Genomic DNA, 19,300 nt, shown 5'->3' on the forward strand with positions numbered 1-19,300 from the left:
TCCCTAGGCACCCTAGGATATCAGTGTTTGAACCTGGGTCAGCCACTTGCAACACAATTTTTGTACTGTAGGTCCAGCCTCTCAACCATCAACAATTTTTAATTTTATCTCATGGTAATTCAGTAAAAACATTTTTTAAAACATTTTTAGCATGATGGAAATGCTCTAAAATTAGGCTGTGGTTATGGTTGAATTTCTAGGCAAATTTATATTGGGGTTATTCCTGTTTTAAATTTATTGTTTTAGGAAACTTTTCAGCCGTGCCTAAGGATTTGGGTCTACTCTAGGTAATTTTTGGAAACTTTATCAATGCTCCCACCATTGCTTAGTGCTACCAGGTGGTATGGACAACTAACCAAGGCCTTGTACTTGAAGGCATGTGTTCTGCCAGTTGACCCATCTCTCTTACCTCTAAAATGGGTTCTATTATTGCTTTATTTCAATAAAGTTAAGAAAAGTGTCATTACCATTTCTTCTTTTTTTTTCTTTTCTTTTCTTTTTTTTTTTTGTGGTTTTCTTGGGTCACACCCGCCAGTGCTCAGGGGTTATTCCTGGCTCCATGCTCAGAAATTGCTCCTGGCAGGCACGGGGGACCATATGGGACGCCGGGATTCGAACCGATGACCTCCTGCATGAAAGGCAAACGCCTTACCTCCATGCTATCTCTCCGGGCCCCCCCCCTTTTTTTCATTTCTTCTATTTGAGGTGCTGCTTTTGGAGGCAACCAGGAAGTCTCTTTAGTCAGAGTGGCAGGTTCCATCTGTTGAGCAGATTTGTTTTTTTTTTGGGGGGGGGGGCCACACCTGGCATTGCTCAGGGGTTACTCCTGGCTGTCTGCTCAGAAATAGCTCCTGGCAGGCACAGGGGACCATATGGGACACCGAGATTCGAACCAACCACCTTTGGTCCTGGATTGGCTGCTTGCAAGGCAAACTCCACTGTGCTATCTCTCTGGGCCCGAGCAGATTTGTAATTTATACACGCTGTTGTGGTTAGTGAAGGGCCAGTTATATCTCCTTTTCCTTATGCTAACCCATCAATGTAAAAACATCAGGCATCAGGACCGAATAATTAAAAAACTCACAAAATAAGTCCTTCTGAAAAGCCCTTTGAAGAGGTTCACTGAGGGGTTAAGATGGATTCCATTTCATTTTTAGAAATTGGCAGTACTAGTGTGTCAGAATCAAAATCTAATAAAGAAACTGTTCTGAGTCTTTGATAATAAAGGCAGAAATCAGTTCTAAATAAGACACCACAGTAAGAGGTTGCTTCTTGTGTAAATAAATTCATTTCAAAGGTCCAGACAGCTGGGCAATAGCACCTGTAGGTGATTTAGGAGGTGGAGATACCAAAAGCCAAACCTTCTCTCCAGGTAGGATTTTTGGAGTCTGTCCAAGGAAAAAATCCAATTCTTTCTGAGCTGCTGGAGTTACATACCTCGGGCTGCTCAATGCCAGGTCTCCCTCCTAGGTTTGGAAAAGATTGGTCAGCTCAGAATTTGAGATACCAAGGGATGGGAGGACCCAATTCAAGTCCTCCAGAAGCTTTTGAAAGTCATTAAGAGTTCTGAGGTCTTGGGGCTGGAGCAGTGGCACAAGTGGTGGACGTGTTAGCCTTGCACAGGCTAACTTAGGATGGACCGCAGTTCAATCCCCGGTATCCCATATGGTCCCCCAAGCCAGGAGTGATTTCTGAGTGCATAGCCAGGAGTAACCCCTGAGGGTCACTGGGTGTGGCCCAAACTTTGATGTGGCCCAAAGTTCTGAGGTCTTTCTGGTTTATGGAAATCTTTTGAGGGTGAGCCAAAGTTCAATTCAATATGAAACCCAAATATCGAAATGGTGGCATAGTCTGATTTTTTCTGTGGTTATTTTTAACCCTCAAGCCTGTAAATGGTCAGTAATAAACGAATACAAATGTGTTTTTTTTTTTTTGTTGTTGTTTGTTTTGTTTTTGGGCACACCCGGCAGTGCTCAGGGGTTACTCCTGGCTGTCTGCTCAGAAATAGCTCCTGGCAGGCACGGGGGACCATATGGGACAACGGGATTCGAACCAACCACCTTAGGTCCTAGATCGGCTGCTTGCAAGGCAAACACTTGCTGTGCTATCTCCCGGCCGAATACAAATGTTTTAAGTCTCTCTGATTAGACAGGGCTAACAAGATGTCATCAGTGTAGTGACTTCTTATTGCCTGAAGGAACTTTTCATGAGCAGGACTTAAGATTCTGTCCACAAAAAACTGACACGTTGTTGGGGAATTGCTCATCTCCTGAGGGAGCACCTTTCCTTGATAATGATGAGTTGGGGTGTGGTTATTGCAAGACAGAACAGAAAAAGCAAATGTTTTCTGTCTTCTGGATGAATAGGAATATGATAAAAACAGTGTTTTAAATCTATTATTACCAAGGCCGATTCTTTTGGGAGGACTACTGGTCAAGGCAGGCCAGTCTGCAGCTTACCCAGAGGGATCGTGGATAAATCCACAGCTCTAGGATCCATTAAAAGTCACCACTTTCCTGATTTCTTTTGAATCACAAATATAGGTGAGTTCCATTGAGAAAAAGAGGCTTCTAATCTGTCCTAGTTTTAACTATTCATCCACTAGTTTTTTCAGCACCTCTAACTTAATTGCTTTTAGGGCCACTGACCTGTCCACACCGGATCAGTAGATCTCCATTCTATCTTTATTGGTGCTGCATCTTCAATGGTAAAAATTTTGAGTCTCTGAACCACTGGGTAGTTTGGGGTTTGCTGTGGTGAGGGGGTAATATGAAATTCTGCACACCATTGTTTATACAAGTCACGTCCTCACAAGGTTAAAGGAATTGGGCCCACATGTGGTTTGATTATAGCTTCCTGTTCCTCAAGCCTTTGCTATAAAGATCTCAAAACTCCACCTACTCCCTCTAAAGCTGGGGTGGGGAACATGCGGCTCTCTAGTTGCCTATGGCTCCTGGCCGAAATGAATGCTGCTCTTTGCCTCTTATCATCATTTTGTATACTGTGGCACTTTGCCAAGTTTGGATTTTGTTCTGCTGCTTCTGAGGAGAGATCTCCGCGCGGAGTCCCGCCCCCAGGCTGCGCCCTCCAGTCTCCCGCCCCTCGGAAACAACTGAGAAAAACAACCCGTGTGTCACATGTTGGGTCACATCTTGCCGTTAGTTCTTAGTGTGGAAGACGCAGCACACCCTCACCATCACTGCAGGATTTTTACCCTCACTCAAAATGGCAAAATGCAGTATGTGTTTAATAGATTATTGTTAAAATTATATGCTTTTGTGCGAGTGTTTGTCTATTTTGGCAGGTCACTGCGTGGTGTGGCTCTCTGACTCTCACAATTTAAAATTTTGGCTCTTTGTGTCGAACTTGTTCGCCACCCCTGCTCTAAAGAATATGAAATTTCTTGAAGAGGCCAGTCTTGGTGCCAGTCCTTAAGAGAAAACATAGTAACTTGTGCTCCAAAATCTAGGCCTTTGAATTTTCTGCCCTGAACTTCAAGGGTTAACATAGGATTTTCTTCCTTTAGTTTGGTAATTAGGGTTGTTAAGGGATTAGTAGGTTCTCAGGAGTTAGTACTACCAAAAGCACCTGTCTTACGATTTTCCAGGCATTATATAGGGTAATAACAGTAGCTGGGCAATAACTTCCCCTTCTCCTGAATGTCCAGGTCACTGGCTCTGTTATTCCCAGGTGAACAATTATGTCTTTAAGAGTCAAACTGCTAAAAAAATTATAAAAAATTAAAAAAAGTCAAACTGCTTCCTATAATCAAATCTACTGTGCTTGAGGGGATGGGTCCTCTTATCCCAGTTCTCAACTTTTAATGACATTGGCCTGGAGTGAGAGTTAAATTTTCCCCGCATGGTATTCAAGTGCTCAACTTCTGGAGGTCTAGGGTTGAGATTATTTCTGCAACAGTGTTTCTTTGGGCAACACTTGGAAGCATAATTGTTGGTGGTTTGAGTTTGAGGGGCCAGGACTGGCCCCTTTTCCAGTTTCCCTACATAGGTTTTGTCCCCAAGAGAGCAGTATTGGAAAGCAACCTACAATTTCTACGCAAATGTCCAGGCTTTCCACAATGGAAACAGTGAATCTGATCTGCCAGGTTTGACCTTTAAACTAAAAAAGAGAAAGTTGTGATCAGAGGCACTCAGAACTTTTGAGGGAAATGGAGTAATCTTATTATTTGGAAAGAGGACAGGACAGGGTGCTTGTTTAGTGGACTCTAAGGGATCACTTTTAGCTATGTGCTCAAAGGCCACATCTAGCTCTGCTAGGAGACTATCGTGGTGGTGGTGTGGATGGAGGAGTGGGATCCTTTTATTTTTTGACAGATTTGGGACCACACCCGGTGATGCTCCAAGATTACTCCTGGCTCTGTACTCAGCAGTCATTCCTGGCAGGCTTGGAGTCCATATGGCATGCCTGGGATCTAACCTGGGTTAGCTGCCTACAAGGCAAGCACTTATTGCACTATCATGCTATCGCGTCAGCTCCAACCACTGCATTCACATATTTCACTATAAGTGAGCCCATTCAAAATCTCTGTAACGTTTTCTTTTTTTTTTTTTTTTTTTTTTTTTGGTTTTTGGGCCACACCCGGTAACGCTCAGGGGTTACTCCTGGCTATGTGCTCAGAAGTCGCTCCTGGCTTGGGGGACCATATGGGACACCGGGGGATCGAACCGCGGTCCGTCCAAGGCTAGCGCAGGCAAGGCAGGCACCTTACCTCTTGCGCCACCGCCCGGCCCCAACGTTTTCTAAAACACAGTGCCAAAAAGAAAAAAAGAGAGAGAGAAGAAAATAGTCAGGTTGGGGTTAGAGGTGGGATGACAGAAGGCTTACTGGGGATATTGGTGGCAGGAAATGAACACTGGTGAAGGGATGGGTGTTGAAATGTTGTATGACTAAAACTCAACTACATTTAAAATTTTTTTTCTGTAATATCTATCTAGTTTTCCTTCTCTTCCAATCATGTGACCTTCATCTAATGATTTCCTCTAGTGATGGTTCTTCCAGGCTATTCTAAAACCCATCACCAACTCTACAAACATTGTGATTTGATTTGTTTTCAGTCCAGATCAGGATTTCACTACAAAGGCTTGGTGTCCACCCTCAGGAAGCCCACATTTATTTGAGAGAAATCATTAAAACCAAGAAGGGCAGGTACAATGAGAGGGTAGCATTTAACTAATAGCTAAACCCACATCAGGTATTGTACGAGTTCTATATTTCCTCAGCATTCTTCTGAGCATCATTTTTATACTAAACAGAAAAGAGCTGATGATGGAATAATAGGAGAAACAGGACTGCTTTCATAGTGTATGTGAAGCTTGTATGTTTCCTAGGCAAATTTCATGCACATAGAAAACTTTATCTAAGAGCTAAAAGTTAAGTGATGGGGTAACCAGTGAACATGGTGCTTGCCTTGCATGTGGCCAACTGGTTTCTATTAGTTGGAGTTATTATTACCAGGAGTAATTCCTGAGTTCAGAGCAAGGAGTAACCCTGAGCATAGTTGGCCATGACCCCAACGCGAAACAAAGAAGTGATGGGGACACTGGGACATTGGGGAATGGAAGCTAGCTGACTTTCTGGAGGGAGAGTATAGTATTGTTTTTTATTTATGAAAGCATGCCTTATCAACATTGTAAATCGCAGGGCCTAATTTTATTTTTTGGGAGAGAAGCTGGAAAGCAGTTAGTGGTGATAAGGATTCATATTCCCAGGTATACTGTTTTAATTAGTTCATAGACCCCTTAAGGGAGGCCCTCATTCACAGCTGAGAGTAACCATTGGCTTCAGAAAGTCTAAGAAAGAACTCAATATATGTAAGCAGTTTTGGTCTTTCTTTCTGAAGACATTTCTATAAAGAAATGCAGTATTCATCTGAGTTTTTCTCTGATGATGTTCCAAAACATGGCTATATATGCGTGTTTCCAAAATCTATTAGGCAAATTACACCACTGACTGAATGGAAAGTAACATTTTTGTGGATTGCTTTATAAAATTCCATGCACACCTGCTGCTATATTATCATTGCCTTTACTAGGAAAAAATACTAAGCTTGATTCTAGTTCTATTCTCTTAAAGAATAATTTTTATTTTATTGTTTTATTGTTCTGTTTTTATCTATGGTTCTTTTTGTTGTCCCTTAAATAACCACCATCTTTTCCCCTAGTCCAAGAGCTAGGGATTGAATCTTTTCATAATCAGAAATTATTCAGTGACAGTCTTGGTGTAAATAAAAACACAAAGCCCTGTTCTTGCATGTACTTGATATTCTGTCTCTCCAGCACTTTACTCCACAGCCAAGGAATGTGTGCATGGCTCTGAGTCAACAGTAGCCAGCTGCTACAGGTTAAAACCCACAGGGCATTGCCACCTCCCATTCCTACCGCTGCTGATGCAGCTGGAACTGTTTGCCTTCCTTTTCTCTCCTTAAGGGTTTTTGATTTCCTTCTTCCTTACCTTTACACCTGGGTTATTTTAGTCTTCAGGACTTCTGTTTTCTTTCATCAGACTTCCTGGTTTCTAGGTTTGTTGATTATTGCTGAGTTTCATCATCCAAAAATGCCCATTTTAGGATTTTTTTTTACTCCCGGGGAGCATGCTCTCGGTTTGTTCTTAGTGAGGACAATGAGGTTTCAAATAAAAGCAGATAACTTTCTCCTAGAAGGCACCCTGTAAACTATTTCTAGAGTAGATTAGAATGCCTCTTCAGTTCTCTTGTCAACTGAGACCTTCTGCAGAGTCATTTGTAGTACTCAAGTTTTGTGTGTGTTTTTTTTTTTTTTTTCACTTCAGCAGTCACTTGGCTTGCAAAGTAGGAAAAGTGACGCAGCCCTAGGGATTTAATTGTGTGTAATATTACCTTGGGTGCCTGTCAAATTGTTCCAGAACCAACTTACCTTTGTTTATTTGTTGTCATTAGTGACCTACAAGTTGAAATCCCTTGGGTCGGGCACTTAATACCTGTCTGCCACTTGGAAGCGATCATTCTTAGCAGCTGCCTATGAAACCTGTTAGCTGGAGGATGGGCACCAGTTAACTATGAAGTTGTTATTGCCTCTAATGGGACTTGATTTGGAAATGCTCTGTGGTGATTGTTCTTCTGTGTGGGATGTGCCTCCTTAGTGGCTTGGAGGCCCCTCCCAGCCCTATGGGGTTCAAAGACATGTATTGCTACTCAAATCCTGCATCAGTTTTCAGGAGTGGTGGACACACAGGATAGTGTTTGAGTGGAGAGTGGAGAACATGTAGTGCAGGGGATCACTTTAGCATCTGCTGCATGCAAGGCTTATGCTTTAACCCAGTACTATCTCTCCTACCTATGAGCAGCACTTGCAAAGCCAGTCATTCAAACAAAATAAGACTACAGCCAATTGTGGGGATGTGAGCTTATATGAAACGATTCTTTGAAAACATATCCCAGAATGGCTGGAGAGATAGAGCAGGGATAAAGGTGCTGTCTTAAATGCAGCTGATTCTGGTTTTATTCCCAGTACTACATGAGTATCATGGGTTAGGACCCAAGCAGCACCATATCTGCCATCTCATGTTAAACAGTTGGCAACAGGAGGACACCACAGGTCTTCTGAGCAACTTTTGGAAGATACTCTACACCCCTTCCCCCCAACAAATATAGTAATAAATAAATAAAATACTGGAGACTTTTTAGTGATCTGTGAACACAGCACTGACACTCTGATGGGAAAATACTTAAAAATTCCTGTGGCAGAATCTTTTCTTCTGTAGATATTTGTTCTGGCTTCCATAAAAATATTGTACTGACTCGTTCCTTCGGCCCACCTCGCCGCCAGCACCGCATGCCCTGCTGCCGCTGCCCCGCAGAAATGCTTCGATTACCTGCAGTCCTAAGGCAGATCCGACTCGTGTCCAGGGCACTGGTTAAAAAAAAAAAAAAAAAAAAAAAAAAGAATATTGTACTGAGTGCGTGCTCCAAAATCTGGCAAGGAGCAGAAGGAATAGAATGTTTCTATTTGGAAAGAAAATTAATTTTATTCCTTAATGTGAAGCAAAGAGATCAGGTGAGGTATATTAAATGCTTTCTAAACATTCTGATTTAGATAGAGTTGAAATTAGCTTTGAGTACATGCAGGATCTGCAGAGTTGGGGTTGCAGAGTGCTGTGTCCTTACAAAAGCAAATAGAGTTACAAAAATTTTCACAAAGGCAAAAAGCAAGTCATCATTAACTTTCTACTAGATATTAAGATTAGTTTGCATTTGTAAGAGAGACTGTGGAATATTTGTTTGTTTTGTTTGGGGCCTCATCCAGCAATGTTCAGGGGCTATTCCTGGCTCTGCTCAGTAATGTTCCCTGGAGGTGTTCATAGGACTATTTGTGGTGATGAGTTTGAACTGGGCATTAGCAACATGCAATTAAAGCGTACCTTGCCTCTTGTTTCTATCTCTTGTTCCATAATGGACTTTTTTTTTGGGGGGGGGCACACCTGGTGATGCTCAAGGCTTATTCTTGGCTTTGCTCAGTGATCACTTTTGACAGGGATCAAACCTGAGTCATGCAAGGCAAGTACCCATCCATTCTGTACTATCACTCCAACTCCCATAACAACTTTTTAAAGGATTTTAAGATGTTTTTAATGTTTGAAATTTTACTTAAGTACCATGTTTTACAAATTGTTCATAATACAGTCATTTTAGGTATTTAGTGTTTCATCACCAATCCCACCTTCCCTCCACCAATGTCTCCAGTTACCCACCAACTTCCCCAACCTGCTCCCATAGCAGGTACAAAATAATTTACTTTATATTGTTTATTATAACATATATTTCCAATCTGTTAGTATAGTCATTGAGGGTTTACTGAGCTGTTAGGTGCTAGTTTTACCTTCTATCCTATTGATTTTGCTCATTGAGCTTAGTGGACACAACTTTCCCATCTAATTTTCTGTGTTCCTACTGGGCTGTCAATACTGTCACATACACAGCTGCATGCTTCAGATATATGGAAGTAGGATAATTCAGCAGCATGGTGTCTTAATTGAGCTGTTTATATGCAGGCAAGAGTCAGCTGTGAGTGGAGTACTGGATATTCCAACAAGGCAGGGACTTGTCTCACCCTCATCCCAACAAGGCTTCAGAGATCTTAGGCCCGGAGACCTGGACTCTCCAGATCATCTCAGCATTTCAGCTAAAATGTTGCTTGCCGGCAAGACATAGCACAATGGATAGGGTGTTTGCCTTGCATGAAACCGACCGGGTTCAATCCCTGGAACCCATATGGTCCCTGAGCCTGCCAGGAATGATTTCTGAGTGCAGGACCAGGAGTAACCCCTGAGCGCCACTGGAGTAGCCAAATGCTCCCCTCCTCCATATCTCTTTCTGCTCATTGTACCCAATAAAATTTTTTATTTAGGAGACACTGAAGGTTAGTTCCATTTAATTTCCTTCCTTTCTTCCTCCCCTCCCTTGGTCATATTCACTGAAGGTCCAGTGCTAGAGCCTGAGAATGTGATGTAGCTCCCTGGTGCGGTTTGGAGGTTTTTTGGGCTAGAGTCAATGGTACTTGGGGACTATATTGTGCCAGGATTTAAACTGGGGTTCTGCTAAGCTCTCTTCCTGGCTCTTAAATTTCTTATTTGACCCTTGTCCAGGGGGATATTAGGACATTCTGTTTCTATCAGTGTAGTTTTTATATCCAGAGCCAGGAGAGGTTGTTAAGAAAGTGATATAGCAGGTCCTGAGTGTTCTTTTTTTCCAACATTTTGTTTAAACAGACTGTCTTATTGTAACCCTAAAGAGGTTAGCAAATTGGTGTATCTGCAACAGACTGTTCTCCTTGCATACTACTCCAAACTTCAGAATTAGAAGAAGATTTTAAAGATGACTATTTAGGGAGTGACTTATTTAAGATCATACAACTAGTCTAATGCTTGTCTCTTTGCTTTGTCCTGTTTCTCATCTTCCTGGATTAGTCTCTGTGTATTTTACTTCTTTGTAATATGCCTAAGTAATGATGATGATAAATAACTAAAATTTGGTAGCAAAACATGATCAAACAAATCCAGGAGAGTAAATAGATAAGGGAACACTTGGGGAACCAGGAGATACCTTAAATGTTCAAGCTAGAGCCCCTTTGGGCCGGAGTAGCATTGCATTACTAGTTGAGCACCAAAGCATCAGAACTGAACCATGGAGGCTGGAGTGCTAACAGAGATAGGGCATTTATTTGCCTTGCATGCGGCCGACCCAGAATGGACCTGGTTCTATCCCCGGATCCCATATGGTCCCCCACTCTTGCCAGGAGCGATTTCTGAGTGCAAAGCCAGGAGTAACCTCTGAGCATCTCTGGGTGTGGCCCAAGAATCAAAAAGAAATAAAACTGAACCAGGGGGACAACTATAGCTAGGAAATGGTACCATCTACCAGTGGCCTTGATTATAAAAAAGAGAGGGGTCAGAGCAATAGGACGGTGGTAGGGCATTTGCCTTGCACGTAGCTGACCCAGGATGGACTTGGTTTCAACCCGTGGCATCCCATATGGTCCCCTGAGCCAGGAGCGATTTCTGAGTGTATAGCCAGAAATAACCCCTGAGTGTCACCAGGTATGTTTCCCCCCCCCCCCCCCAAAAAAAAAAGAGAGGCCAGAAAGGGAGTACATTAGTTAAACCTTCTGTGGCCCTAACCCTGGTTTAATTCTTAGCACCACATGATCTCCCAAGCACCACTTAGTAAGGCTAAGACTATGATACTTAGAAAATTGTGGTTACAAATTTGTACTTACTGAGCATTCCCCTTTTTTATTCTCCTTTTTGTTAGATTGACTTGACAGTGTCCAGTGGATCAACAGTCATCCCACTGGCCTCTTCGTTGAGAGGGGATCATCGCATGTAGGGAAGCATGGAGGAGAATAAGAAAGAGACAATAAATCAAGCTCATGTCCTCTTTGACCAGTTCGTTCAGGCCACTACTTGTAAGGGAACTCTCAAGGCCTTCCAAGAACTCTGTGACCACCTGGAACTGAAGCCTAAAGACTACCGCTCTTTTTATCACAAGCTCAAGTCCAAGCTTAACTACTGGAAGGCCAAAGCCCTCTGGGCAAAGCTGGACAAACGGGGGAGTCACAAAGACTACAAAAAGGGAAAAGCTTGCACTAACACCAAGGTAAGTGTTTTAAGCCTAGGAGACTCTAACTTGATGATTTGACCAGGAGAAAAGCAATTGGATAGTAGATTAAAGGAAAGATTTGAGTTGAGGTGTCTTTGGGTGTGAGCAGGGAACATATAACCACAACACTGGAGGAAATCAAACATATATCCATATCGAAACTCATGGATCTGGTTTTATTTATATGACTATTTAGTATGCAAGATCCTATTCCAAATATATCTTATATATTCACAAATTTGAGTTTGCAGGGTCTCAGTTATTTAAGAACAACCTGAGGTTGTATGATTTAGATGTTTATTTTACTTAAGCTTTTTGTATCTCATATTGAGAGAATATTCAAGTTACTTAGCAGATAAACCAGATTATAGTTCTACTAGCATCCTATCTGATATTTTTGAGTATTTGATGTATCATCATCACAAAGTCATCACTTAAGTACTATATAATAAATGTACTCTGCGCTTAACGAACTACCTGTTTAGTGACCACTCGCACTTACGACCATCTCTTCACCGTTACTTTATTTTATTTTAAATATCATTTTTCCTCTTGTACACTCTACAGTACACGTACTGTGGTTTTTGGTGCTTTAACGGACCCACTTTACTAACTTTATGTTCTGTAATACATTGCAGTACTGTGTGTAAATTACACAACCTATGCAAATTAAAACAAGTGGAAGTTTTCAGTTTGATCTTTGTTATTTTACTTATTCAGAATACTGTATTGTCAAGTACTATGTATATACTGTACTGTATACAATACAATACATGCAGTTCCTCACTGAGCGACGAAGTCTTTGAAATGGAACTTTGTCGTTAAGTGAGGAGTATCTGTATTAATATATGCATTATACATGAATACATTATGTGAATGTGTTTATTAGAAATATAGTATTTGAATGATGCTGACGCATAGGTAGTATTTGCTATCTTTGTAGCGTTTGCAAAAGGTCATCTGGGTAAGTTTTGTTTTGTTTTGGGGCCACACTTAACACCCAGCATTGTTCAGGGGTTATTCCTGTTTCTGTGCTAAGGAGTCACTTCTGGTGTTCTTTATCTCTTTAAATCTGGAAACAATTCTAAAATTTTAAACAATTTCCATGGAATAGATATGCACGGACCTATAGAATTAAATGTAAACATTGAGAAGGAATAATAACATTTTCTTTTTCTTCCTTATGAAAAATTTAGAAAATACTAGCAGAGAATGTAGCTGCAAATGACTTTATGATTGTCAAATACACAACTTATGAGCTTTAATATGTCTTTGTGGATAACAGGAGACCAACTCATGATAGGTCTGTATTTTGGTACATATTTATCAGGAAAAATATTATAAAATTAAAAGACATGATTTTTACGAGTTTGAAGTTTTTTGTCTTTTGGGGGGTTGGGGTCCACATCTGGTGACACTCAGGGGTTACTCCTGGCTTTGCACTCAGAAATCGCTCCTGGCTTGTAGTATCATATGGGATGCCGGGGATCGAACCCAGGTCCATCCTGGGTCTGCCACGTGCAAGGCAAATGCCCTACTGCTGCGCTATCGCTCCAGCCCTGAGTTTGAAGTTTTTTAAAGATTAAAAACAGTTCACGACCAGTTTGATAGTTCAAAGGACTAGAATGCATGCTTTGCCTATAGGAAGTCGGGTTTCAAACCTAGGTATTGTATGAGTCCCTGAACACAGAGCTAGGAGAAGCCCTTGAGAATAGCCAGGTGCAGCCCCAAAACAAAACACAACAAAAAGGATAAGAAGAATACATAGCCCAAAATATTGGGTGCCTTTCTTCTGTAAATGCAATGCAAACTAATTAAGATCAATATCCTTGAATACTTTTTTAGAGTATTAGATATATGATTTGGGTCTTTGAAAAGTTTAGAGCATCTCTGGGAATCATGTTTACAGTAAACTGATTCTCAGACTCAGTGATTGTTTGGACTGTGTATTTAATTTAATCATCTTTGTCTCTTTGGGGACAGAAATCTTCTTGGCTAGGAAATTTTTCTAACAGTCTTCGTATTGATGAAAAATGAGATGTAATTTTCACATAGTTTGTTAGAATGATGACCCATTTAAATATGTTGTAAATCTCTTTGCTGTATCAGACATTCACGGTGAACATATGCCAGTTTTATGTCCACAGTGATGGCCTTTTTTGTTCATAGCAATCATTAGCTTTTTCCAAAAATCACAGCAAATGCTGTGCTACAACCCAAATGAGCTTCAAAGTTTTCTTTCTATAGTGGGGAGAATACCCTAATTTGGATCTTTAGGAACCTATTATTGGTGATAAAACTTCTCTAGAAATGTGAACTTTCTCAAGAGGTGTTACCTTCCTGCTGAAAGCAGCTGTTTTTCAGTGTCTCATCATTGGAGCTGGTCCTTGTGGTCTTCGCACAGCCATCGACTTATCCTTATTGGGAGCCAAGGTAATTGTTATTGAGAAACGAGATGCTTTCTCGAGAAACAATGTCTTACATCTCTGGCCATTCACCATACATGATCTGAGAGGACTGGGTGCCAAGAAGTTTTATGGGAAGTTCTGTGCTGGAGCTATCGACCACATCAGTAAGTACAACCATTTCTCTTGTTGAATCTCATCCCATTCCTTAATCATTTTCTAGATCAGCAAAAAGAGGCAGGCAGGTTATTGGAGGAATTCACATTCACAGCCCTTTTTTCCTGATAATGAGCAGAGTCTGTCATTATAGAAAGAACTATACGTTGCCTAAGTTGAAATACTTGTCATCTGATCTAGAACTACAAAGAAATGAGTTTAGCTAAGAATTTTTAAGTCAAGTTTTAACATTTTTCTTGTATGAAATACCAGTATAGTAAGAACGAAATGTCATGGTGGCAAAGCCCTAGAGAAACCACTTTTATGAAAGGAAGCAGATTCCCAGATTGGTTGTAAATGGTAAACTGCTGCTAATGGAACTTCTTTGGGTGTATGGTTCTTGAGAAGTCTATCGTCAGGATATTCTTGCTTATATTACTGTCATCTCCAAGATGTGTTTATCTGGGATTCTTCTGAGCAATTTATTTCTGAGATCTTACAGTTGCATTTATTCTATAGTAGTGCTTTTCAATCTTTCTATACTTGAACGTCAGCATTGTATCAGCAGACTTGGTAGTTGAAAACCACTGCTACAGAATAAAATGCAAGTTAATACAGACAGTGATTTTCCTATAATGACATTTGTAAGCTGTCTGAAATTCAGAAGATATGTCTGTAGTGTGAAGCTGAAGTTTGTTTATGGATCATCAGTAATGCTGTTCAGAGAAGCCTTATCAAGGAACTTCATTCTGAATGTCTCCAGGTATTTCCTGTAAATACATTCAACTACTGTTTCTCTTGCCCAAAGTCATTGTGTCAATAAATCAAATATTAGCCAACAACTGCCACATTCTATCAGAGGAAGCACTCTGCCCATCTACCAAGATGTATAAAGGCATCACAATGTGTTAAACTTTCTCATCCAGTTGTCTTAAAAATATAAAATATGTGCTAGCATGAGATTTAATGAGTTTTTGGGAGTGTGAAGTGAACTCTGGTTGTGGTAAACTGGGGAAGATAACTTGTAGCAGTTTAAGCTGCAGGTAAAATAGATGTTAAAAGAGGACCATGTACCACTAATTCAGTCAACTTGTCTTCCTTATATGGGCAAGATTGTTCTTATAGTTACTAGATCAGGACTCAGTTTTTACCTCGGCATTCCTGGGGCTGCTGCCATATGAATACTCACTGAACATTAAATAACAATTTCAAAGTGAGAGCAAGATTTATCAACAATTTTGAGCCTCGGTTTCTGTAACAAGCTAAGGCTGGTATGAGATTTTTCCTTGCCTTGTGTGAAGATCAGTGAGATAATAGCATGAGGGATGCCTTAAGAATCTTAGCAAAGAGTGCAGCCCCTTAATATCAAACTAGAAAGCATCTAAACAATGACTGCCACCTGGTACCCTCTCCTCTCCCTCCCTCTCTCTCTCTCTCTCCCCCTCTCTCCCCCTCTCTCCCCCTCTCTCCCCCCTCTCTCTCTCCCCCTCCCCCCCCCTCTCTCTCCCTCTCCTTCTCCCTCTCCCTCTCCCTCTCTGTCCCCTCTGTCTCCCCTCTCTCCCTCCTCTCTCTCTCCTCTTTCTCGTTTTTGGGTCACACCCAGCAGCTCTCAAGTGTTACTCGGCTCTATGCTCAGAAATTGCTCCTGGCAGGCTCGGGGACCGGGGACCATATGGGATGCAAGGCAAACACCCTACCTCCATGCTATCTCTCCACCCCTCCCTGGTACCCTCTTCTTAAGAGTGCCACACTCATGCAATCTTTGTGTTCATTCAGGTATCCGTCAGCTCCAACTAATACTTTTGAAAGTAGCCCTGATCCTAGGCATTGAAATCCATGTAAATGTGGAATTCCAAGGACTTGTACAACCACCAGAAGACCAAGAAAATGAACGTGAGTTAAATTGGAGCCATGAAGGAAGGATATTGAATATATGAGGAAAGAAAATGCAGGAAATTATAAGCATCTGTTGATTTTAGTATATTAATAGGATTCATCACTTGTAAAGTCAATACATTTGGAGATGATAATAAATAAAATCTATTTGGTGTTCTTTATAGAAAACAGTACAGTGGGTAGTATTCTTTAGTGAGCTTCATTAGAACTTATTTTGACATTTATACCCTGTTCTTTTACACTTAGTGTTTTTGGCTTTCTTAGTGTTTTGTGTGTTGTGCCTACCTGAGTATTTAGAGATGTATTAGACAATGGATAAGGCCTGGGTAATGAGCTTCTTTTTGACTTTGGTCCACAGGAATAGGTTGGCGGGCACTGGTACATCCCAAAACCCATCCTGTATCAGAATATGAATTTGAGGTGATCATTGGAGGGGACGGTCGTAGAAACACCTTGGAAGGTACTTGTTTTTTCTCCTTTCTCTATTTCAAACCAAAATGATCAGTAACTGTCTCCCAACCTAAGCAAGAACCTGTCAGAAGAGTCTGTAGTCAATGAATGTATGTAGGCCCCTGTCTTTCTCAAGGAGATATGCATACCTAAAGGCTGGTACTGCAGATTTACATCTAATTGTTAATAAGCCAGTTGCTAACTTTCTGTTTTTGTTTTCTGGTGCTATGGGTCAAACCAAGACTACATGTAAAGCACATAGTCTACCACTGAAATATCCCTCCAGCTCCTGACTTTTGCTTTTTTAAAAAATAGAATTTCAGATAGGAGAGATAGCTCAGAGATGGAATAAGCCTCAGATTTGATCCCTGACACTGCATGATTCCCCAACCACTAAGCCAGTAGTAGCCTTCCCATACAACAGAATAGTGCCAAAACTCAAGAAGAATTAAAAAAATCCTAGGGGCCTGCACTAGAGTACAGTGGGTGGGGCATTTGCCTTGCATGCTGCCAACTTGGCTTCTCTTCCTGGCATCCTAATGGTCTCTTGAGCATTGTCAGGAGTAATTCCTGAGTATAGAGCCAGGACTAATTGCCAGGCGAGGGGAAAGAAAGAAGAAGAAAGAAAAAGGAATCCCTAGTATTGAGGGATAGTCTACTTAGAAAATCAAGTCAAGACTTTCTCTTCTCTCCTGGGTAGTTAATAAGCTTTGGTAAGTAGAACTTAAAATCATATAATGAATTGCTGCCCTAAAAATATTTCCATTGATTCCTGCCTTACCTCTAGTGTTGTTGTTTTTTTTGTTTTTGTTTTTGTTTTTTTTTGGTTTTGGTTTTGGTTTTTGGGTCACACCCAGCCGCATTTCAGGTGCTACTCCTGGCTCTATGCTCATAAATCGCTCCTGGCTGGCTCACGGGACTATATGGGATGCGGGGATTGGAATCACTGTCCTTCTGCATGCAAGGAAACACTTTACCTCCATGCTATCTCTCTGGCCCCAACCTCCAGTGTTTCTTTCTTTTTTTTGGTTTTTGGGTCACACTCGGCAGCGCTCAGGGGTTACTCCTGGCTCTATGCTCAGAAATCGCTCCTGGCAAGCTCGGGGGACCATATGGGATGCCAGGATTTGAACCACCATCCTTCTACATAAAAGGCAAATACCCTACCTCCATGCTATCTCTCCGACCCCTGGTGTTTGGGCCACAACCGACGGTGCTCAGGGGTTATTCCTGGCTGTCTGCTCAGACGGGGGACCATATGGGACACTGGGATTCGAACCAACCACCTTTGGTTCTGGATAGGCTGCTTGCAAGGCAAACGCCGCTGTGCTATCTCTCCGGGCACCCTTGGTGTTTCTTGTTTTTTTTTTTGGCCACAACCGGCGGTGCTCAGGGGTCGCTCCTGGCAGGCACGGGGGACCATATGGGACACCGGGATTCAAACCAACCACCTTTGGTCCTGGATCAGCTGCTTGCAAGGCAAACGCCGCTATGCTATCTCTTCCCCCCCCCCCCCCACTGGTGTTTCTTAATGCCCTCATCAACACATCTTTGTAGCCAACTGTTGCCTCCTCTGAAATGTCTTTCCCTTCAGGATTTCGTCGGAAGGAATTCCGTGGCAAATTGGCCATTGCCATTACAGCAAATTTTATCAACCGAAATACAACAGCAGAAGCCAAAGTGGAGGAGATCAGTGGTGTGGCTTTTATATTCAACCAAAAATTTTTCCAAGAGCTGAGGGAAGCCACAGGTGTGTAGATACCTCCAGATCAGTGAGGAAGACATTTAAATAACCAGTCAAGGTTTTTCTCTGAGAGCTTTTGGTAGTGGATAGTCATTGGAGTTATTGCTGTGTGATTGCCGCCTACCTCTTCTTTCTTCACTCTCATGTGTTGTGCTCTACAAATCGCTTTCCTCCTTCTTGGGTATTCTTTATCCTAACCACAGTCACTGGCTGTTCTGCACTTGATATTTCTGTATCTCAAACCCCTTTATAATGTGAATATAATTTTCCCCTTCCTTAAGTGATGGTACTTGATGTAATACACTGTTGGTTCATACCCCTAGCTTTCTGAGAACCTACCTGACTCTAAGCACTAAGTTCTAATTTGGGTTTGAAGCAAACTGTATGCTAGAAAACATGAATTTAGTCATGATTGTTTTGTTTAATCAGGGGTCTCAAACTCGCGACCTGCGGGCTGTTTGCGGCCCTCCATACAACATTTTGTGGCCCTGCCCTAGAGGAATCTTGCTTTGTTTTAGTTGTTTGGGTCACACCCCCAATGTTCAAGGCTTACTACTGACTTTGCACACAAGGATCACCCCGACTTTGCCTCCTGCGGCCCCCAGGTAAATTGAGTTTGAGACCCCTGGTTTAGATTAACAGTTTTGTAGCAACAAAATTATGTTCCCTTTTTTTGGTAATTGGCTGAAAAAGTCAATAATTTACTTTACTTCAGGTATCCTGTTAACTCTTCTGTTCTTAAAGAGGCTAGGAGATAGGCTGAATAGATAGTACTGGACTTATGGCACTTGCTTGTATATAGCTAACTCTGTACACTTTTGGGTATTCCACTCTCCAAAAGCCCAGGAAGTCTGTTAGTTTCCATCATGACTGCCTACCAAAGAACTAATCCAAATCTTATTGCTAACCCAACCCCCATTCCTATTTTTATTTATTTACTTATTTATTTTGATTTGGAGACTAGATCTGGATCATCTGTATTTGGGGGGTTGTCATTCAGTGTCCATGTGATGCTGGGATTGGAACCCATATCTTTATGCAGAGCATACACTTACGTTAGCCCACTGATCTACCTTGTATCCCTTCCATCTTTATATTTCTGCTTGATATTAACGTTTGTTTTTAAGATGGGTTATACTATGTCAAGTAACTTCTTCTTCTTCTTCTTCTTCTTCTTCTTTTTTTTTTTTTTTTTGGTTTTTGGGCCACACCTAGCGGTGCTCTGGGGTTACTTCTGGCTGTCAGCTCAGAAATAGCTCCTGGCAGGCAGGGGGGACCATATGGGACACCGGGATTTGAACCAACCACCTTTGGTCCTGGATTGGCTGCTTGCAAGGCAAGCGCCGCTGTGCTGTCTCTCCGGGCCCATCAAGTAACTTCTTAAACAGTACAAGGAGAAACAAATTCCTACTTTTTTTTTAATGAACTAAATATAGAGAAAGTGAGAATTGGGGCTCTAGTGTCTTTTTTTTTAGTTTTTTTTTCCCTACTCAGAAT

General features: G+C 41.6%; 2 protein-coding genes across 2 annotated transcripts in view; one reads left to right on the forward strand and one right to left on the reverse strand.

Annotated features, from left to right (window-relative positions):
* Positions 1-19,300, reverse strand: part of BCL2L13 (BCL2 like 13) — a 1,170,396-nt gene that overhangs the window by 892,567 nt on the left and 258,529 nt on the right. The gene's annotated exons all lie outside the window — the stretch shown is intronic.
* MICAL3 (microtubule associated monooxygenase, calponin and LIM domain containing 3) overlaps positions 1-19,300 on the forward strand; it is a 251,291-nt gene that overhangs the window by 79,775 nt on the left and 152,216 nt on the right. The window contains exons 2-6 of the mRNA XM_049783345.1: positions 10,805-11,149; positions 13,517-13,724; positions 15,490-15,606; positions 15,968-16,069; positions 17,654-17,809. Coding sequence (XP_049639302.1) covers positions 10,886-11,149; positions 13,517-13,724; positions 15,490-15,606; positions 15,968-16,069; positions 17,654-17,809 — 847 coding nt within the window. The 5' untranslated portion in view covers positions 10,805-10,885. The remainder of the gene's footprint in view (positions 1-10,804; positions 11,150-13,516; positions 13,725-15,489; positions 15,607-15,967; positions 16,070-17,653; positions 17,810-19,300) is intronic.

The sequence above is a fragment of the Suncus etruscus genome, chromosome 11 (genome assembly GCF_024139225.1).
Source record: "Suncus etruscus isolate mSunEtr1 chromosome 11, mSunEtr1.pri.cur, whole genome shotgun sequence".
NCBI classification, from domain to species: domain Eukaryota; kingdom Metazoa; phylum Chordata; class Mammalia; order Eulipotyphla; family Soricidae; genus Suncus; species Suncus etruscus.